Source organism: Sinohyriopsis cumingii, chromosome 12 (assembly GCF_028554795.1).
Source record: "Sinohyriopsis cumingii isolate HCF-2022 chromosome 12, ASM2855479v2, whole genome shotgun sequence".
In the NCBI taxonomy this organism is placed as follows: Eukaryota; Metazoa; Mollusca; class Bivalvia; order Unionida; family Unionidae; genus Sinohyriopsis; species Sinohyriopsis cumingii.
In genome coordinates, this window is record NC_142972.1 from 50,307,977 (window position 1) to 50,332,245 (window position 24,269).

Below are 24,269 nucleotides of genomic sequence, written 5' to 3' on the forward strand. Positions count from 1 at the left end.
CGAAGTGGACAGAGGTGAGATGTCAGTGATCTGTAAGGGCGAGTGCTTTATATCACTCGGCCACCTGAGGCCCCTAATCAAGGTTGGTATATCTTCCGACATTCTAATGTTATATTTTTTAGTACTGTCAACTTTACAAATCTGTACACTGACAGTACTGAGTTGAAAAACTTTATTCTGGATACTTTCTGTAAAATACTGGTTACAGCTGCAGATCAGTAGTATTATAATGAGTTCATTAAGGGCTTCTCTATTTTTATTAAATATTGTGATACTGAACAGTGGATCAGCATCGTTTATGTAAAGCTGGAGGACATCATTTAACGATGCATGCTGTCAAATTTTAAAGAGCTGATTTTGGGAAGAAGTCTTTTCAAGCTTTGTTTCTCTTTTTTAGGAATGCAGCCAAATTATTCGCAAACCTGAAAGGCCTTGATGCCAAGATGCATTTTGTTCAATTTTGACAAATTATGTTATGAACTTGTTTCAAAAGTTGTATAGCAGTTTTTCTGTTTCAATATCAGCAGCCATATTCGATGATAGATCAGCAACATCTGTATAAGATTACAAGTCCTAAATTGATTTCTCCTATAAAATGATCAAGTTCTTATTATCATACTGTAAGAAGTGTTTTAACAGTTCTGCTATATTCAGTAAGGGTGGCCATATCTGATCGCAGAAGTGTACCTACCACCTGTAGAAACTTAGATCTTTATGTTTGGATGCTTTCTATCAAAGTTCAGTCCAGTGATTTTTGTGAAGAAGTCACTGAATGTTTTTCAGCTCTCATCACATGCAGCCATATTTAATAGTACACTGGCATAATTTTGTGGAAACTTTTAAAAACCTTTGTCAAACTAAGTTAAATTTTGCTGAGCAGTTTTGAGAAGTCACTTTAAATACTTAAATAACAATGTTGGCCAAAATGGATGATTGACTGTCATTATTTGCAAAAACTTTAACGGTTTCAAGCCAGAATGTTTTATTACTTTTTATTTATCAAAGTCATAAAAGCAGTTTTTGAAAAGCTATTGAAACGTTTTTTCTTTTTTTCCAGCAGCTGTGGCCAATTAGCATCATTTATATACATTTGAAAGGTTTTCATGCCAGGATGCCTTCTGTCAAATTCTGTTCTGCAGTGTTTGGTAGAAGTCATTTAAAGTTTTTGCTAATTTTAGTAATGGCAGCCATATCGGATGGCAGATCAACATTAGTTGTATATACTTTAAAGGCCTTCATACCAGAATACTTTGTCGTGTTTGATCAAATTTATTTTGAGAGGTTTTCAAGATGGTTTTTTTTTTTACAGCTATTTCTATTCCTCAAAGCAGAAGCCTTATCTGATGGCAGATGGTATCAATGACATCTGTATTAATATGAAAGGCCTGTATTAATATGAAAGGCCTTTATTAACATAAAAGGCCTTTATTAACATAAAAGGCCTGTATGAACATGAAAGGCCTGTATTAACATGAAAGGCCTGTATTAACATGAAAAGGCCTGTATTAACATGAAAAGGCCTGTATTAACATAAAAGGCCTGTATTAACACGAATAGGCCTGTATGAACATGAAAAGGCCTGTATTAACATAAAAGGCCTGTATTGACATGAAAAGGCCTGTATGAACATGAAAAGGCCTGTATTAACATAAAAGGCATGTATTAACATGGTTGATCAGCAACAAATGAACAAATTTTCAAGGAAATTGTGACAAAATGCTCCTTGTATAATTATTTGCAATTTGGACATGAGGCTTTTTAATAAAAGTTGTCAGCAAAAATTGTAATTCAAAATGTCATAAGAAAGCCATCACCTCTATACTTCTCTGACTGTGTGTCAGACTCATCTGATTCCAGGTCGGAACCACGATCTGTCTCACTTTCATCTTCATCATTTGCATTTTTGCTTTCCTCATCATCTTCACTTTCTTCATCCATTTCTTCATTTTCATCATGATCTGTATCTTCATTATCATCATCACCAAAGCCTTCATCTCCAGGGGACTCTTCTTCCTCATCATCAGACACATTATCATCATCATCTCCACTTTCATCATTGCCCGATATGCGACTTTTTACAGCTTTTGTAATGAGAAAGATGGAATAAATATTAGAATTATTTCATTTGTTCTTTTACTTTTCCTGCATAAAATAAAACCTGTTTTTGTAAAATTCACCACATTTCATGCAATATCTGGCCTTATAATACAAGTAGTTTTTATATACAGGTAAATCTATAATGATCAATGTATAAACATAACTTCATACACATGACCTGTCTTTTCCACAAAGGTGACCACTAAAGCAAGCCTGATTATACTATCTTCCATAATATTAAAAAATACACTCCCAATTTGGTAATAACAAAATAGAGCAAAAATTTCTGCAGAGAGAATGAACACCTTGTTGGCGGCCAGATTACACAAATAAGCTCTCTATTATTATGAAATAGAAACTAATAGCAATTACGATTAGAGAATGATTTATTTCTAGGTGTTGTCAAGAGAGTTATAATGTAATTTTGCACCACTGGGCACTCAATAGTATGTCACTTCTTAGGTCTGGTAACTCTGCTGAAGGTGTTATTTGCAAATAAGACATATATTTTGTCCATTTATTGTCAAATAAGAGGGTTGTTGTTGTTGTGGGGTTTAATGCCCTTTTTCAGCACACAATAGGCTATGCACGGCAGCCAGTATTAATGGTGGAGGAAGAACACGGGAAAACCATGGGAAGAACCACCAACCCACGAGAAGCTACTGGCAAGCTTTCTCACATACCCACATTGGATGAATCCTAGACTCGAACCCAAACTGACAGAGGTGAGATGGCAGTGATCCATAACAGAGAGCACTTTAGACCACTCTGCCATTCAGGGCCCCTCAATTAAGAGGGAAGGATTCTGCAAAGTTGCCCCAATTATTCCACCTGCTATTTAATAGCATGTGAGCATAAAATCTCCAGAAACTTTGCTAACTGACTGCATCAAAATTGGAAAAGGTTTTTGCACCCAAATCATGATTTATGCATTAAATTTGTTACTTATGTAAATCTGAAACGTACTGCAAAGTTAGTGTATGTAGGTAAATGTAGGTATCAAATTAACCAATGTTGTGGAAGAAGAGAAGCTTTAATATTACATAATTCATAAATTCACAAATACTGAAGGATAGTAATAAAGAAAAATTAAAGATGGAAAGACTCCTTTTGCTTATCCAGTCATTCCCCTATCCAACAATTTCATTATCAGAAGAATGAACAAGACTTCTACAGAATTTGATCATATGTTACTATGTAACTCAGAAACTGTTTGATGACATTCTGATGCAATAAAAAAACGAAATGGACAATGGGATAAATGTATAATTGATTATCACCTCAAGATTAGAATGCTTATGTATATTTTAATGTCCTGTATGAACAAGATAAAAATCTTTATTAAGAGATTTATAACTGTGATGAATAAAGTCCAGTGATACTCATGGGACAAAATTATGTTATTTATGAACAGTGGATCTTCACACTGAGATCAAAAATGTAGGTAGTCTTTAGAAATGAGCTATATATATTGTCCTAGTACGCAGATATTTATTATGCAAGTGGCCACTAAGAGAAGCTTCACTTTATGAACAAAACATTTAAAAGTGTCAACTAAACAGATTTCACTTCATGAAGTAAATATTTTTAGCCCACCTGTTTCTGTAGTGTCACTTTCTGCACTGAATGATCCCTCATCAGAATCAGCACTTCTTTTCTTCCTCCCTGCATCTAAAAAATATTAATCAGGGTATCAAACTGAATCATGCTTATTGTGTATGCTTGAATCAGAGGCATATTTGAAAAACACTGAATTAATGATAAACTGAATGTACTCCTTTAATCTGAAACTGAAAATGTGTTTATTTAGAAAGAGATGCCCCTGCCATTAAGAACAAAAAAGCCCCAAACAAAACAATGGGCAAAGTTCTATTATAAACAATACTTAACAAATTTGTCTCGTCAAAATAGTGAAAATTAAATTTGTTCCAAGTCTTTTCAATGTCAAGTTTCATGCCAAATTTGGTTTCATCAATTAACTTTTATTAAAGTGCTGAAGTGGCAGTGAGACTCATGACAAGAGTTATGTTATCCGATGGAAAATGATGAGACTATATAAAATCACCATCTGGCAATGGAACTGCAGAGGAATCTTTAAAAACCTATCAGAACTGCAGAACAAACTGAATAATACGGCCATAAAACCAGACGTAATCTGCCTACAGGAAACCCTCATAACACAAGAACACAAACGCCTGCCCAAACTACAAGGCTATACCCTGGGAATCTTTAAAAACAGACCCATGGGGCAGAAAGGGGGTGGACTAGCAATTTTTTTAATAGATACACTAATCTACTATGAAGTAACAGAAGTACCCCCTAACCTAAACATCAATAATAGCATCGAAATAATGTCAGTAATGAAAAATATAGGAACCACAAACATTTAAATAATAAATGCATACGACCCAGGGGGTACCTTCTGCCCTACCAACCTAATCTCACTAAAGGCAATCACTAATAACAGCAACAACAATCTAATGATCTGTGGCGACTTCAACGCACACAGTGAATTATGGGGAGGTAAAAAGAAAGATCAAAGAGGAAAAATGGTTGAAAAATGGATAACTGAGAACAATCTGGTCACGTTAAATGACGGGTCGAACACTAGATTAAACCCTGAGGACGGCACTCTCTCAGCCATAGACCTAACCATCACTACCCCAAAATTGGCTCAAATCACAAATTGGTGGGTGGATCAGGAAGATACGTTAGGAAGTGACCATTTTCCCATCACAATCAATATTCAAACAAAAACTCAACACATTCCTAACGAAACCCCACCTAAATGGAGGTACCAACAGGCAGACTGGGACCAATTCCAATTATTACTAGCTAGAGTAAATCCAGATAACTTAGAAAGCCCAAGTATTGACATGTATTATGATAACATAACAGACACAATTATAGAAGCAGCTAACCGATGCATACCAAAGACAACTAATATCCAAAATAAAAACTCTGTACCATGGTGGACTAAACAGTGCACTATAGCACATAAAGACAAAAAAAGGGCCTTAAATAAATATAAACGCACCAAAATTCTATCTACTTCCAGCAATATAAAGATAAAGAAAAAGCACTAAAACAAACTATAAAAACTGCTAAAATTAACCTATGGCAAACCTTTTGCTCTAAACTGAGTCTAAAATCAAACTCAAAACAAATATGGGACAAGATAAAAGCCATAAAAGGGAAAGCAACTACCTCAGCCCCAAAAATAAAAAATGCCATAACAAATAAAGATAAGGCAGACCTCCTAGCGAAGCATTTTTCGAACATGAGTAGCAACAATAATCACACCAAAAACTTTCAAGAACACAAAAAACTAATGGAGGGAACCCAACCTCAAATGTTTCAAGACCAAGGAACAAAAGAATCTCACCTAAATAGCGACATCACAATTCATGAATGGAAGATAGCCCTACGATCCAAAAACGAAACATCCCCTGGTAAGGATCAGTTAGGTTACATTATCTACAAAAAACTACCTATCAATATAACAATAGCCATAATCAAACTCTTTAATAGGATATGGCATAAAGGCCAACTACCCACCAAATGGAAACAGGCCATAGTAATACCAATCCCCAAGCTAGGTAAAGATCCTAACAACATAAATTCGTACCGACCCATCTCCCTTACAAACAATATTTGCAAAATAATGGAGACAATAATCGCAAATAGGTTAAAACACCACCTAGAAACCAATAACCTACTCTCCATAAATCAATGTGGCTTTCGGAACAAATGGTCCACCACTGACCAACTTCTCAGATTGGAAACAGACATCAAACTCACTTTTAACGCGCATAGGAAAATCGATCGTAACCTCATAGCGGTTTTTTTAGACCTAGAAAAAGTGTTCAACCTAGTATGGACCAATGGACTAATGGCCAAATTAAACCAATTTGGAATAACTGGACGCTTGTTCAACTGGATTGGCGATTTCCTCACAGGCCGGAAAATTACCACAAGAATAGGCAACACCCATTCGGAAGAATTTTCACTTGAAAATGGAACACCGCAAGGCAGTGTAATAAGTCCATTACTATTTAACCTAATGGTAAATGACCTTGACCTCAATGTAGCCTCCACAAAAATAAACTTGTCACAATTTGCAGATGATAGTGGCATATGGAGGAATGGAAATCCTGCCAATAACACAGTAGTTAAAAAAATCCAGCAGAGTCTAGACAACATAGGGAGATGGGCAGACAAATGGGGTTTCAAAATATCTCATGAAAAAACTGTGGCAATCATATTCACCCCCAAATGAAATAACAACCTAGTCTATCCAAACTTCTATATACAAAATCAATTAATCAAATACGTAACAGTAGTAAAATTCCTAGGAATGTTCTTTGACAACCACCTCACATGGAAACAGCACATTGAACAACTCACCCAGAATTGTAACAAACATCTCAATTTACTCAGGAACATCACAGGGACTGACTGGGGATCCAACCAGGAAACCCTCCTCACGATATATAAAAGCCTAATTAGATCAAAACTGGATTACGGTTGCCAAGCGTATAACTCTGTTAAGCAGCCTGTACTACAAAAACTTGACACTATCCAGAGAAAAGCCTTGCTATTATGCACAGGAACACTCCCCTCAACATCATTAGAAGAACTACAAACACTAACAGGAGAACTACCCTTAAAATTACGTAGGCAAGAACTACTCCTCCGATACTCCATTCGATTAGATACCCACCCAGACAACCATCCCACCAAAGTAGCTATAAATAAGTGTAAAGTTGTCTTCAAACCCAAAATCATACCTATCACACCAAGTGGCAAAGTAATCCTTGAACTAAGAGAAAAGATACCTCTACTGAAAAAACAGGTAACAAACAATACAGACCAGAAGAAATCACCATGGTTAAAAAACCCACCAAGGATTAACACTGAAGCTACCAAATTAGGCAATAAAGAAGGACAAGAAAACTTACTAAAACCTGTACTGGTAAACGAAATCAACCAAAAATACCCGGACTATGTTAAAATATATACTGATGGATCAAAAACAAACAACCCACCAAGAACAGCAGCAGCAATAGTCATCCCTGAATTCAATATACAAACGGGATCCAGATTACCTGACTATTGCTCCATTTACGCCACTGAATTCTGGGCTATACTTGAATCACTACAATGGATCAAAGACAACCAAATTCCTAAAGCAGTCATTATAAGCGATTCCCTAAGCGTTATCAAATCGATCCAAAATCGCAATACACACTCTAGGGAACAATTCCTCGACAGAGCATGCCAATTAATCGATGATATCACCACAGCACATCAATTAGTCGAGCTCATGTGGATACCGTCGCACATTGGAATCTCTGGCAACGAAACAGCAGACAAAGTTGCAAAAACCAAACAAGGAGATCAAAACTCTATCAAGCTTAACTACAGCTCTACAGAAGCAATAAGCTTCGCACAAACATGTATAGACCAAACATGGTAAGATTTTTGGAACTCCTCCACAAAAGGTAAAAAGCACCATGAAACCAAAAAAAACATAGATAGGTACATACAGCTACCTAAGGGTACCTATTTAGAACAGAAAACCATAAACAGGATAATAACTGGAAAAACTAAACTAGCAAGCAGTTTTGGAAGGTTTATGGGACCCAAACCAGCAACCATTAACTGCTTTAACTGCCACACCACCGAAGATCTACACCACGTATTCAATATATGCCCAAAATATCAACCCGCTCGGAAAATATTTATCAAAAACCAAAAAGAGATTGGATCACCACACACATACCCAGAGTTACTTATGGACTCTAATAAAAATAAACAATCAGCATATAAAAATATAAATCAATTCATAGACTCAGCAGGACTTAGGAACAAAATATAATTACTATCCCCACAAAACCAAAAGACCCAGTAACTAGCTAAATAAATTTAGAAGCCACCACATAAAAAACCATAACATATCATTCAATTTTATAAAAGTATTATTAAATAATTCACTTACGAAGCACCTATAAAAAACTAAGGAAACCACAAAATCGGATGTCCTAGATGTCTGAGTAATCAGTTAGGATTCCTGTCCTAGATGTCCTTAACAAACCGTGTAATCGGCTAGGACTCCGGTCTATTGCTAAATAAAGTATAAATAACATTCAATCTCTAAAAACATCAATTAATAAATAACTTAAAGAGGCAATATCTAAAAACTTATAAATAACATAATGTAGGAAACACACCCTAAACACCTCGACTAGTAATCCCATAATAACCTTGAAAATCTCTCTTCATACATGATATCTGCTAAGAACCTCTATAAACAGCATAGAACATCCCCCCTCCTTTTAGAACATTTTGAAGAAGAAAAAAAAAAAATCTCAAAAAATAAAAAAATAAAAAAACCACCAGGCAAATGCAACAAGAAACCAGCAATGTAAAGCAAGCAGGACCGTTCCCAAGCTCTCCTTCCCACTAATGACAGCCAACCATTCAACTGTAGGGACCTTTATGGACCCACAAATTGAGGCCAAACTATCAGGGTTCCTTGAATCCATAAAAGCCTGGAGGAGGTGGCACCATCCCCTTCCCCAGGAACAACTAGCAGGCTGCGGTGCAGTCAGAAAAAAGTGGCACATGCACAATTGTGCGAATGCTACTATAATTAAACTCAACAACAACAAATGAGACTATATGCCCCTACACAGATATGGCAGGGGCATAAAAAATGTGTGTGAAGTCAGTCATTGCTAAATTTATAAACTTTATTGCTTGTAAAAACTATTATGGTAACTTAAACAAAACATGCACAGATGAACCAAATGAACTGCCATATAATATTTAAGTCAAAGATCAAGAGACATGGATAAATGCATTCAATGTCAATAAAAAAAATAATAATTTATAAAAATCACTGTATTCAGATAATTCATTGTGTGCTTTGATTTCTGAACTTTCATGAGCTACCTGTTTGCCACAAAAGTATTGTAACAGCAGATTTATGACATTAAAAAATAAACAGTATCTGACTCTAAATCAGGGCCACAATAAGACTTCCACTAAAGCCAGAAAAATATCTAGTGACTAGACTGTTAATCATTAGATTTTAATGGTACTTTAAGCACATTATTGGCAGTATCATGCTCAGAAAATGAGAGCTAAAGGCTTTTCATAAAGATGCATGTAGGCAGCACATCCAGGCTTTCCAAGGCAGGTATCAAACCTGTGGCCCTTAGATTTTGAGTCCAGTGCTCCACCAACTAAGCTATTGAGGTTCAAACAGGTGACCTGAAAAGAAACTGAAATTAGAATGGTTAACAGTAAGAGTTATCTAACCTGACTTGACCGATTTATCTCCCTTTGTGGCTGCTTCAAACTTGTCCTTAGGCTGGGCCCAATCCACAGCAACAGGACGACCTTGAGGGAAAAATATCTTTTGTGAAAAATGACATGAAAATATGTCAAAAACAAGTAAAATAAATTCTTGTAGTCGTTTCTAATAAAGATTTGCTGTTTTACAATATGTATTCAACTTCATTATGAAGAAAATCTTTTGTCCCATACCTGTCAACCTTCAAAAATAAAAAATGAGGTCTTTCTCGAAGTGATTGGGTGTGAGTAATAAAATGAAAACAATGAGTTGCATTGAATGACACCACAGGCCAACTAATTTTTTGGTGATCTATTTTAAAAAAATGTAATTTGTGGGAGGAATGTGAAAACTTTCACTCAGGATAGGTAACTATACTGGTATACCTCCAGAAATCTATTGGGTTTCTCTGTAATTTTCAGTCATCTGTCTGCAAAGTCTGTATAATTTTGTTGTGTTATCTTAGCTTTAAGCATTGTAACTTTAGTTCTAGCTTTTTATAACAGCCATACTAAACAGAGCTCTCTGAACTACATGGAAACCTCTGAACAACAACAAAAAAAATTTCTTCATTTTTTTGGAGTTCCTTTCCACGCTGAAAATTTTCCAAAATCTTATATCTCACAGTCCATTATTATTCCATATAATACAGAAATATGAAGTGTTCATACAATCTGGGAAAAGTATTCTGTACTCTTTGCTGCCTAGTCACATTGGTAAAAAGGTAATGAAAGGGCAGATAAAGCAGCCAAAGCTGCCCTGGAATCACATTGTCCAGAATGGAAGATTCCATATACTGATTTCAAATACCAGCATCATCAGCATAAACTGGCACAATATGTGGAATGAAAACTCCATAAATGAACTTAAGAACATCCAACCCACATTTGGAGAGTTGTTGTTGCTGTAGGGTTTAATGCCATTTTGCAGCACAAGATAAGCTATACATGGTGGCCAGTATAAATGGTGATGGAAGAACCCAGGAAAACCCCGGAAAGAACCACCGACCCATGAGAAGCTATGGCAAGCTTTTTCACATAACCTCATTAGCCACATTTGGAGAGTGACATCCCTTGTATAGCACAAACTGCAGAGATGAGGTGTTGTTATGTCATTTGTGTATTGGACATATATAAATAACTCACCCATACCTCCATAAAGGTGAACTTTGAACACAGAGTGGAACATGTTTTTGTCGAACCTGTCGACTTCCATCTTGTGAGACAGAAGTATTTTGAGAAAATCTTGGATTTTTGAGGGAATTCAGTCTATATAACAAATTCTGACTAAATGTGTAAAGGACTATATATGTGTTACCTTTATCTTTTACTTTATGTACCTTTTCCAGATTTGAATAACATCATTTTGTTTGTTATTTTACCTTGTATTTTATGTCTGTATTTATTTTGAAGGGTTAATCGACCTACATTTTTGTGCAACCAGTTTTACATTTATTGAACTTTACCTAGCACAATACAGCCACTATCATGCTGGGGTGCTGTAAAATGATACATACCTACATATCTACCTACCTATACATACATAAATATTAACATACATACATTCACACATACATGCATTCACACATATATACATACATGCATATACATGCATACAAACCTATACATACATACAAAATTATACATACATACAAATCTATACATACATACATACACATGCTGGATATACATATATACATCCATACATAAAAACAAACCTATACATACACACATACATTCACACATACATGCATACACACACATATATACATACATGCATATACATCCATACATACATACAAACCTATAAATACATACAAACCTATATACATCCATAAAAACAAACCAATACATACACACATACATGCATACACACACATACATACAATAAAACCTATACATACATACAAATCTACACACGCATACATACATACACACACACATACATACATACATACATACATACATACATACATACATTGATGTTTGATAGCTGAATGCAAGGCCAATTTTTGGTGTACTCCAATCTATGTTTCACTTTTTATGGAATATGTATCTTGTGTAGCCTAATTATGAAATGGTATTAATCCCCGGATGAAACGTCAAACGATTAACAATTAGTGTTGTCAGCACATGCACAGAAAAATAAACTCAAGCAAATTATGATACACGGTAATCTTTCATTACATCAAAAATTCCTACACATGTAAAAGCTGTCTTCACTTGGTGTTTGTTTAAAAAAGCAAATTTTTAGTAAATTATGTTTTTCCGAGAATACTTACCCGATAACATTAACATTAGGAATATAAGCCTGCTACCTCTCGAATCCAGCCCTACTAAAAGACGAAAATTCATCTTTTCGGTCTATCTTATACAGAACAAAGGGCAATAACTCTTGCCCCTTACCTCCCCTTGCTACCGCCAGGTGTCGCTAGTTTTTTAAGCTGAGTGATATATATTATACGAGGATGCTCGCATAGCGGGGTGGTTGGGAGAGTTTTTAAGTAATGTGATCGGGTAAGTATTCTCTGAGAAACATAATTTACTAAAAATTTGCTTTCTCCTTCAAATACATTCCCCGATCATATTAACATTAGGAGAATAAGTAATAGGAGGAGGGAATGCTGAGCATCCTACCTCCACCCCGGGTACCTTCTAGGGAATGATGGCTGGATTCCCCATTTGAACGATAACCCGTTCTCCTAATTTCATCAGCAACACAGCCTAGGGTCACGTGATATGTGACCCCTATATACGGTTAAGAAGATAGTTATTGAAATCTTCTTACCTACGAAATTTCACTGGCGAATCCAGCGAAGCTGATAGGCCGTGCTGATTGTTTTAAATGGGTCTGGTGGTCATCTGGGCTGCCGACACCGGACCTACCAGATTCAAGGTTTGCCTCTGAGAAGCCAAATCTCTGAGATAAAAACTGGAGAAGGTTGACTCTGCATGCCAGCCAACAGCTTCTATTATATCTAGGATCGAAACATTGCGTTTGAATGCCAGGCTCGCCGAGATTGCTCTAATCTCATGAGCCGTAATCTTCATGAGGCGACTCTGATCTTGTGAGACCTCAGAGTATGCTGAGCGTATAACCCACTTCAGCCATGAAGCAAGGGTTTGAGGTGTGATATCCCGTTTACCAGCTTTGACCGGAAGAAAGAGGCGCTTACGTGTGTCCCGACACGCCTTTGTGCATTTTAAATAGTGCGTGAGTGCATGAACAGGATCTTGCATGGCTGCTGCTCTTGATTTATCTATGGAAGAGAGCGAGCGAATGACAATTCTTTGATTGCCAATGGATGGTAACCTATTTTTGGCTACAAAGCCTGGTTGTGTCAGGAGGACCACCGAACCATCTGATCTGAACTGAAGAAAGTTCAGGTCACTGGAAAGGGCATGTAACCCGCTCACCCTGCATGCTGAAGCTAAGGCTATCAAGAAACATGTTTTGTATGATAGTAGCTTTAACGAAGTGTGGCCTAAAGGTTCAAATTTGTCTGAATTGAGCCATGTTAAAACCCAGGACAGATTCCATTTTGGAAACAGGGTGAGGGATTTTGGTCGATTGAAATCAAAATTGGCTAAAAGATCTGATAAATCTTTGTTATGCCCAATGTCATATCTACCATGATGGTGGAATGTGTCTGATATCATGGAGCGGTAGCCTTTGATAGTAATTGGGGCCAACTATTTCCCCTCGAAAAGCCAGAGAAAAAAGTCGGCCAGTTGAGCGATTGAGACACTCAAAGGGACGACATTATTGATATGGCACCAGTGCCTGAAAACACGCCACTTTCCCTCGTAAGCCTTCAGAGTGGAGGGCCTTCTTGCTCGTGAGATTCTCTCCACAATCGAAGGTTTAAATTGTTTGTCTCGCAAGGCTGCCCGGACAAGAGCCAAGTGTGAAGAAGAAGATGATCCGGGCAGGGGTGGAACACCCAAGACCATGGTTGTTTGAGAAGATTTGGGCTGGTTGGAATCTTCCTGGGTAGATCTATCGCTAGATCAAGTAGATCGGTAACCCAGGACTTGTTCCATCTGACAGAGGCAATCAGAATCATCCGACAGTTCTGACCCCTTAACCTCTTGATTATTTTTGGTACCAAAACTGTGGGAGGGTAGGCGAATGCCCACAACCCCTCCCAGCTGATTGACAGAGCGTCCACAGCCCAAGCCTCTGGGTCTGGAACCGGAGACACGAAGGTGGGCAACTTGCGATTCCACCTTGTCGCAAAAAGATCGATCATCAGACGCCCCAAAGTGTGCAAATCTGAAGAAAGACTGATTGATGGAGTGACCATTCCGTATGAATGATGTGACCTTTCCTGGATAGAGTGTCGGCCAAGACACTGAGTCTGCCGGGAATGTGTCTGATTTGTATGTTGATGTGGAGGTTGTTGCACCAACGTAGAAACTGCCAGATCAGAATGCACAGGTCTGGTGATTTGGTGCCCCCTTGTTTGAGGAAGTAAGTCACCACCCCTGAGTTATCTGACATAATGAGGACAGTTTTTCCTGAGAGCTGATCCTTCCAGAAATGAAAGGCATTGATGACAGCCCTCATTTCTAAAAGGTTGATGTGGAGAGACCTCTCCTATGGCTCCCACGTGCCGCTGACTGTAGCAAAGTCTGGCAACAGGTAGGCCCCCCAACCGTAGGTACTGACGTCGGTACATACCGTTACCTCCGCTTGGGGCATCTCCAGAGGAATCCCCGTGGACAGCCAACCTGGGTTGTGCCACTGACTCAGGAATGATCGTATCTCGGGCGTGATCATTATTGTTTGATCGAGGGGACTTGAAAAGGGGCGTCATTGTGCCATTAACGTCATTTGTAAGGGACGCATAAAAAGACGACCAAGCGGGATCAAGTCCGCCGCATTGAATAATCCAAGGAGTTGCAAGAATTCTCTCGCTGAAATCCACGTCCTGTTGGAAACAGACTTGATGAGTTCGACGATCCGGATTACGCGAGCGCGAGGAAGTCGTATTAGATTCAGATCGTTGAGAAACTCCATACCCAGATGGACAAAACGCTGAGATGGACGGAGATCGGACTTTTTCCAGTTCACGAGAAAGCTTAGATGATCTAAAAGTGCTAAAAGATCGTTTCTGCCTTTCAGCAGAATAGAACTTACCATATGTTTCTGGAGGATGTCGTCCAAGTACACTGCCATCCCTGTAGATGAAGTCGAGCGGAACAGGGTGACGACGCAATCCATAACCTTGGTAAAAGCCCAAGGGCTGATGTTCAGGCCAAAGGGTAGGACCTGGACCTGATAAGCCGTGTCGCGGTAAGCGAATCGGAGAAATTTCCGTGACGGCATACTCGTCCCGCACAACGGAAAAACGGATTGATCTCGCCGTTTCCATCTTGAACTTCGGTGGTAAAATGTATTGGTTGAGGCGACTCAGGTCGATGATCGGCCTCAACTTGCCGTTTGCCTACTGGATAAGAAAAGGCCTGGAATAAAACCCCGGCGATTGCAGGTTTTTCACAATCTCCACCGCCCGTTTTTCTATGAGCGACCGTATCTCCTGTTGTAGAAAGGTATCCTTTTCCCGATCGGACGGTACGTCCGTGAAGAGGGGAGAGGAGGACAGGGGAGGGGGTTGGATAAATGAAGTCCGAAGTCCCTCCGAAATGATCTGGATCACCCAATCGTTCTGAGGAAAAAAGGTGGTCCAGTGGTCCTGAAATTGCAGGAGGCATCCGCCCACAGGTAGGCTGTCCGCGGGTGGTGGAGAGGGTATGTCAATTTTTAGAGTTAGGAGGCTTGAAGACGGAGAAACTTTGTTTCTTACTGCCTCTGTATGGTTGCCTCCTAGCTTGATTAGACTGTTGTCTCCTGGCATTGGGTTGGGATCTCTACTGCACATTTGATTGGAAGGATCCCTTGTCCCTGGTCCGCCATTCATCCCTCCGCCGTGGCAGGGGCTGATTTTTTCTAAACGCCTGCGAGGGCTGGGCGGCGAGTTGGAGGGGCAGTTCCTGAGCTGCCTGCTTCTGAACTTCTTCAATTTTTCCTCCAAAGAGTAAAGGCGACCCAAACGGAGTCATCCGTAACGCCAGAGTATGATGGGGCTTGAGCGACGTGGACCGCAGACATGCGTCACGTCGTATCAGGTCTAAGTTGGCAGAAGCAGTCAACGCATTAGCCATGGAATGGTGAGCTGCCCTGTTAATAACTCTAGCAATCCGGGCCATCGCTTCCCAAGCGTGGTCATTGTCGGATTTTTCTGCGAGTCGGAAAATGGTTAATGAAGCCAAGTCTAACATTGAAGACGTAGCGACTACGTTCTGGACTAGCTTTGATGTGGCATGGAACACATTTTTGTCCACTTTGTAAAATAGTGGAGCGGACATGTGAACTGCTGCCATATTTTTGTCCAGGGCCGGAAGATCCGTACTGAAGTCGTCTGAATGAATTTTGTACCAGCGACCCGAGAACGTCACTGGTATTTGGTTTTCTGAAAAGAACGTCTTAGCATTCCCCGGATCACCTATTCGTCCTGATAGACGATCGTTGATCTCCTTAATTTTTGCCGACTGGGGAAGGAGCCGGAAGGACGGCGTCTCTCCCTCCCCGTCAAGATCTACAGACGCCTTAACTTTGTAGTCTTGAGTGGCGGTAGGAGGTGGAGGGCATTCTGAAATTGCCAACACCCTATAAATTTCTTCCACTGCCGCCTTGAAGCCAAACTCAGTCCGTTCCATGGTTGGATCTGTGTACGGCTGATTTGCAGGAGTTTCGTCACCCTCACTGTGTGCCGAGTCGTGTTCTGTAATAGCTTGCATTTCTGGATAGAGCATACCAGGTGGCATAGATGACGCAATTCCGTCATCCTTAACACTGTCACTAACTCTCCCTTGTGGATAAGCCGTGAACATATGGACGGCCGGCCCTGCCGGCTGGTTTGTCTGGCTTGTGGTTGGTCTGAATGTTGGCGACGGTCCTGCTATCACCGGTACCAGCTGCTCCAATGGCCTGGCTGGACGGACAGATTTCTCACTAAAATCTCCGCCATAGTATTGGTATGTTGCCAGCGGTACAGCTTGACGGACAGATTTATCACTAAAATCCCTATAAGTCATGTTTGGTCAGATCGATTTACCAATAGGGTCCCCATGCTGGGACGGTTGGACGGCCGGTGACGTAGAGGTTGTATAAAGAAATGGATCCGGTAAAAACCTCATGCGTCCTGACTTACAGGCCCAAAGGCCATGCTCGGACATGCGGGGGGACTTACGCCCACTAGGCAGCCTAAAATTGGGGGAACATTCCCCCAAAGAGTCAGACAAAGCTGTGTTAGCGAGCGAGGGAAATAAGGGTAATATCTGGCCTGATGTCAATAGCTGTGTCGTCGTTTCCTGGACCAAATGACGCATCTGTTCAAAGTTGGACTGTTGTACCCTGTCAACATTATTTCCCTCCATTGCCGCTGATGTTACTGTGACTGTTACAGTTGCAAACGACGAACTTTAGATGGAGGGGGGACCCCAACGTCCCCCACAAGGCTCGCAATGGAGGCTGTCTTCGGATGTATACTGAGGACATCACTGCTATCTTTCTTCGACTTATTCCATCTATCCCTCCCTTTTGCTGCCTTCTGGACCACATCAGCCCACATTTGCTCTGTCCAAGTATTACACACGCTGCATGGTATAGATGATGTACACTTGGTACATACAATACAAGAGTCATGGTTGTCTTCTTTTGCTTTGAACTTTTTGCATTTTATGCATTTGGTTGACTTTTCCACTGAAACGACACAAGAAAAGAAAACAAAGCACAAATTAGCAATTCAGCATGTTATTAATTCGCTAATACCACAACCGTTACTAACAGAGTAAGCGAAATTAGTCAGTGTCGCGTTAACTCTTAATTAACAATACGAGTTCCGCGATAGCGTGTGTAACATGGTCTTCAGTAAACGAAATCCGTAAAGGTGACAAAGTCATTCAATTTTGAGAAAAATTGTTAAAATAATGTATACAACCTGTAGAAGAATGGTTGTCCAACGCAATAAATCCAATTTAACTTCGGATGGTCCAATTTAACGCTAAGATGGCTTGGATTGTTTCGAGGTATAATGTACGTCTTATCAGTACAAGCGAAGCTTAAAAACTGGAGACACCTTGCGGTGGCAAGGGGAGGTAAGAGGCAAGAGTTATTGCCCTTTGTTCTATATAAGATAGGCCGAAAAGACGAATTTTCGTCTTTTAGTGGGCTGGATTCGAGAGGTAGCAGGCTTATATTCCTAATGTTAATGTGATCGGGGAACGTATTTGAAGGAGAAAATCACAGTTGCTACGAGTATGTACATGTATAATTATAAACAAAAATCAGCTGGGCTCCAATTTTCTTCACAAGTATTTGGAAAACTTCTTTTCTATATATAGATTATATCCATAACAATGCTTGCTACAGGGCAAACTGTAACAACTGGATATAGTTCTACTAACATGTGCATCAGTGACCACTGCTGCTATTTTGACTAGCACTTAATGGAATTGTTATGTATATGTAATTTAATTGTTTGTCTGTTAGATTTTAATTTTGTTTAATATTTCATCACATGTTATTGTAATGTAACATTGCTGGACTTGACCTTTGTCCAAACTGAGTTCATTTCTGCTTGACCTGATTGACTTTTTTATATTTAAAATTTCATTTATGTAAACAACTAAAAATAGCTTCATTATTCCCTATGTGTAAGAGCTTATTAACCAAATTAATATTCAGGTAAACAAGAAGTGGTAAATATGTTGATCAGGGTCAGGGTTTTGGAGATTCTCAATTTTATAGGTTATTCACTTGTAAGCAAACAAGGCTCATTAGATCATTCTAGAAGGTTATTTTCCATTAGGTAATGGTTGTTTAGAAAATACTAATGTGACCTGAGGTCAAACAGAGAATTATAATATCTTGTGACTGTAAGGACTTTGCCAGTTGTACTTTAACATCTAGCACTTTAAGTTGTGTTATGTTGTGTCCAGTCTGGGCTGAATTTTATTTTCTTCAAATTACTGAATTCAATGATTATTTTGTCTGGAAATACACAAGTGCTCTGACAAAATTCTTGGATCAAGACAGTCACTGGACTTTATACTGAATTCAAACCTGTAATAATATTTATGTGATTCAACAAGAGACTGCTGACACATCAGTACTTCATAGACTATAACAGACACATCATCACCTTCAAATCTGGATCTCTTCAGAACTTGAACTGAGTTTTATTCAAAACTTTTTATTACTAGGACATGTGTTAATTCTTGGATTATTTTTGGATTTAATTCGCAATACTGGAAGTTCTTTTTTTTCTCCTTTTTCACATTATATTCTAGGGAAATAAATTATTTGTTAAATTTTACAAAGCTTGTTGTCTTCACTCTTTTCTGTTACTTATTTTAAGAGCATAGACTTGTAACAAGATAAAATTTATTTTATTTCTGACTTAAGTTGATCCAGAAATTGGGAATGCATGACTTTTTTGTATACGGCGTGAATCCATGAAACGGTATCTAGAGTCATGATATTTACATCAAAATCGTGATGGTTGGCAGGTCTGTTCCCTGCTTTCCTCTCACACTAATTATGAAAAAATATATTTTATAAAAAACTATATCACAGAATTTCACCCAAAATTTTATTTCACTCTGTTTTTCAAATATTAATTATTAACTGATAACAACAAGACTAATTACCATGAAATATGGAACACTTATTGACAGGTATTTCCAGTAAAGTCCAATGGTGAAGATCTGTTTAATCAGGTCCCTAAACAAATGCTGGAGTATGATAATCAACGTTAGTTGTTGTTGTCTGTATATTTGAGCCTAGGCTACACATATCTTTTTCTAAAGAAATAAGGGATTAATGTAATGTTTATAACACTGACCCTGGGGCAATCTTTGATTATATGGTTTTTGATAATTGATATAAATAAATTTTCACACCTTGTTTTGTTTTGGTGCTTTGTGGCTACAGAGTGTTTAAATAAACAATCAAGAAAACACAATGACCAAACATGAGACAATTACGAGCACCTTATGTCCAACGTCCGACACGACTATTCAGCAAAATGGTCATTTGACAGTTCTGATCTGGACATGTTCAATGTACACAAAAAAGATCCTATGATAAATATCAATTCAATATATTCAAAATGCTGTACAACTTACCAAGAACTGGTTTGGTGTTCATCTGGTCTATAGCCTTCTGTGCGGAAACCATATCTGTAAACTGCACAAATCCAAATCCACAGCGAGATCCATCTGAAGGGCAAAAGATGGTCATTATGGATCAGTCAATGAAGAAATAAATAAAATAAGTCAGTAAGTAAAACCTGATACTTCTGTTAGTTTATACCTGGCTAATTATCTATGTATATCTGAGATAATTCAAAAAGGATGGGAAAGTTGTGAACATTTTAAAATCTTGGACATAGATCATAGCTTACTGTCTAAATTGAAAGAAATCAATACAGCTAAAAAGAAGAGCAAAGTGAACCTATATCTAAATAGTGCTAACACTAAAGAATATTAATCAGTGTTGGAAATTACATATGAAGACCATATGTACAAGTGCAGCCAATCAGATGCAAGATCAACCAATTATTATGCATACATTTCACTCGTTATCAAACTTGTCCAAGATCTTGATGATATATGCATATATTACAAGTATGATACAAATCAGATCAGAAATTCAGACTCTATTGCAGTTACAAGTTCAGGCAATTAAATGCATGATTATCTCATAACTGCACATTTATCTTTTTCATTAATGAATGTGCCTAAGATCTTGATTATTTATTTTTATTCACATAGCAGTTCAATGTTAATGCTAGATCACTATAAGTTGCCAGCATCACAAATTCTGGATTATGACTCATGCATGTGACCAGTTTTTCAAGCGGGAATGTTAGCTGTGGAAGTCATATCTTTTGTAATTGTGTGCATTGCGTAAATAACTAAATGTAAGTATTTGTACTAAATTTTTAATCATGATTCCTGCAGAGAAACATATAGATTTAAAAGGGACTTTCACAAAGATTCATACTTTCTGGATGAGAGATCTGTTTGGAAAATAACTTTTCCGTCTCCCAACATATACACATCTGCTTGGTGGCACAAAATTTAAGCTAATCAAACATCAACTGGGATACTTGTGGGGAGCATGGGATTGTTTAATTATGATTTCATGAAAGAATGGCTGGATTTCCTTTATGAAGAATGGCCCATTCTCTAAACTTGGGAGCAGCACACCCAACAGAAATGTAATCTGTGACAACTATATACAAGGAAAAAAATTAATGGACTATTTTTACTGATACATTGTTCAGCTGAATCAGCTAAAGTACAAAACTACTGCATCTGGTAGTCATCTGGGCAGCAGCCACTGGACCAATACGAAAATACTATCTACTCCTTGGCAGACTGAACACCTATTTTAGTGCTTTGTCCTAGTGACATCTGCTGGATTTCATGAGCTGCCTCCCTTAGTATTTTAATGTCAACTAACCAATAGTGTACAACAGCGGTGCATTGTAGATCCACCAAAAATGGTGGAGGCAACTTACTTAATAAGGATACTTTGTAAGTTTAACATGAAAAGTTTGACTATGTACCAGAGGGAAGCCATTACAGGCGTATTTGAGGGAAAGATATTTGTACTAACATGGACCGGCAGTGGAAAATTGCTAATTTATATAATTCAAATATGAATAACTCAATTTTGATTGGATGCATGGTTTGCCACCTCAATCTATGATATTCAAAGACCCAAAGAACAGAAATATCTGCTCGAAATGCCAAGGTGCAGATAGGGTTATCATATCAGAACCTTGCTAGCAAAGATAGATGGACATCTGGATGGGCAACTAAATTTTACTCCCTCCTGATATAACAGTCAACACACAACCAAACTCTAAAATCCATTTTTTTCTACTGTAATTAATCTATCCATACCTTTTTTGGAAGGAATCTTGACCTCTGAAATGTCTCCAAACTTTTGAAATGCTTCACGCAGACTGTCTTCTGAACACTGCAAAATGTAATATATATGAAACTTCACTATACCAGATACCACTGGTGGCCTGAAATTTTCTAAATGAGACACTACAGAGAACTAAATGTTTTGCTGCTGTTTGGAAGAGGTAAGTTTAGGCAGATCTGATAAGGATTAAAATGGCCTTGTTGGGTATTGGGAGTATAATATTAAGTTTGCAGGGAAGACCAAGTTTTAGAGAAGCTGGTATGAGGAAGTTTCACTGTGTGTGTGTGTATATATATATATATATATATATATATATATATATATATATATATATATATATATATATATAAAGTCTGATTGACTTGCTAAATGATGGAAAATAGAACTCATTTCCTGAATAATTTCCTTAAGTATGAAGTACTGGGTACAAAACAATGCACTGAATTGATCACTAATGTAACCTGCAAATCAATGTGACCAATATACTATTTGAGGATGCAGGAAAACATAACACCTTGAATAAAATACATGAAAACAACATGATCAAAAATCAATATATATGCCAGAAAATCACCATAGCAACTTGCTATGAACATTTATTGCTCGTTCTGACTTCATTTTAATTGAAAAATAAAAAAAATTAAAAAGTGACTCAAAAAATATTTTCATTGATGCTGAAGAACAAGTGACTTGGAACTATTGGCAGGTCTACTCAAGAGCTAGCAGTAACATGATTTTCAAGATGGCTAGAACGGCAACCAAATTTAATGTCAGACTGGCACCATTTTCCTCTAGGTCCAACAAGACTTGTCACAAGTTTTATGTAGGACCAACTATAAATCACAACCTTTGTAGTGAAATCTCAATGTAAATAGGCCCAGCTATTCAGTGTTAATATTGATAACAAGATCTGTAAAATGGCCATCATGGTGAATGTGTTTGGAATGTCAGATTGGCATCATTTTCATTTAGGGCCAATTAGAAATTACAAGTTGTCTTTAAGTAATAACCTAAAGTCTAAATGATGATTTTTTCTGAGCAATAACAAGATTTTCAAGATGGCAGACATTCAAGTTTATATCAATATAAAGCTGAGGTGGGAAAGATGACAATTTTTGTTAAAACTTATGCAGCATAAAGTAAAGTCAGGAGAAGAAAACAAATTGGGGGTGTGTGTGTAAGGAAATTATCCTCATTAAACAAGATTCCTTCATAAGGACTGGCATATTACTAACTAAAAACAATTTAAAGAAATCCAATTTAAGACTGTTTCTTCGTTTATAACTGAAATCACTTCTAATATTCTTGAGCAATAAAAGGATTTTCCAGATCTTAAGAAGTCTTTTGGTGAAAATGCTATGTCAATATGACCATCTATTCAGAAAGAGTTATAATCAGATTTTCAAGATGGCCACTACAGTGACTATACTGGATGTCAAATCAGTACTATTTTCATTCATGACCAACTGGATAGAAGGAATAGCACATACAAGATTTTCAAGTTGGCCACCACACAGGATCTCATATGGGCACTAAATTCATTTTGGGCCAATAAAACACAAGGAAATCTTTTAGTGAAAACCCCAAACGGACATGACAATCCATCAGGACAAGTAGCAATAAAAAAATTTCCAAGATGGTCATATCATCATTTAGGACCAACAAGAAGTCTTCTTGTGAAAACTGAAAAGCCCAATGTTAATATGACTTCAGCATTGGAGGAATAGCAATTACAAAACTATTAACACATTAACCCCTAGCAACGACTTTACGGGGCAGGAGGTAGTAGCCTACTGCCGAGCTCTGTAGCGTCATGGTCATGCATAATACACTAAAGTGGGTGGTATTATAGAAAGGTAGACAGATGTAGCTCTACAATGATACCAAATAATCTGGAATTTCTAGTTGCACAACAAAATACAGATAAAAAAACCTCATTTTTTGGACCTGACTTTTTTTTACCCAAAATTCGCCCATGGTCAGAATCCGATTTTGTGTTTGGATTTTAGACTTTTTGGTCTCAGATCTAAGGCAAACCAGTATGAACTGCAAACAGACAGATGAGTCTTTGCAAAAAGTAGGATAAGATGGGCATTTGTAATAAAGAGTGGTCTCCATACAAAAATAATGGCTCCGTTTAGCACCAAAAAAGAGAGAAAAAAAGAAGTCCAACTTTTACCCTTTTGCTCATGTACAAGTCAAATAGTCAACGAAAATTGATGTTTCTAACACCACTAGGCAGTATGCTATTGAATGATGATTGGGGATTTGGTGATTTTGAGTCTATTCAGAAATAGCTTTCAAAATGTGTTTCCTACTCGATTTTCAGGCAAAAATGACAAAAAACCTCCAGGGGTTAATGTGTTAAGATGGTTGACAATGTGACCATACTGGATATTAGCTCAGCATAAGTCTTCATCTAGGGCTAACAATACATTTTAAGAAGCCTTATGGTGAAAACACCATATCGATATGACCGTCCAAATATTTAAGTGTAGTAGTGCAGACAAGATTTTACAATATGGCCACCATAGTCAGCATACTGGATGTCTGAGCTGCACAATTTACATTTGCTAATGTCTTTTCCTGAAATCCCTATGTATACATGTTACCATCCATTCAGGAAGAGTAACAAGAACCAAATTTCTAAAATAGCCCCTGTGAAGAATAAAAGTGGTATCTGAGAACCATTTTCATTATGACCAAACCTGACTTTTGATGAAACTGTATGTAATATTTTTGACAATCTTCCAGTTAGTTTAGGAGAATTGGTGACAGCAACACACAGTTGGAAACAGGTCAT

The 24,269-nt window shown here is 37.9% G+C and overlaps 1 protein-coding gene across 1 annotated transcript in view; it reads right to left on the minus strand.

The window, feature by feature from the left end:
- Window positions 1–24,269, minus strand: part of LOC149786424 (RNA-binding protein 28-like) — a 136,650-nt gene that overhangs the window by 95,081 nt on the left and 17,300 nt on the right. The window contains exons 7-11 of the mRNA XM_089976867.1: window positions 21,439–21,514; window positions 19,651–19,743; window positions 9,424–9,504; window positions 3,694–3,768; window positions 1,815–2,081 (exon numbers count right to left, since the gene is read on the minus strand). Coding sequence (XP_089832993.1) covers window positions 1,815–2,081; window positions 3,694–3,768; window positions 9,424–9,504; window positions 19,651–19,743; window positions 21,439–21,514 — 592 coding nt within the window. The remainder of the gene's footprint in view (window positions 1–1,814; window positions 2,082–3,693; window positions 3,769–9,423; window positions 9,505–19,650; window positions 19,744–21,438; window positions 21,515–24,269) is intronic.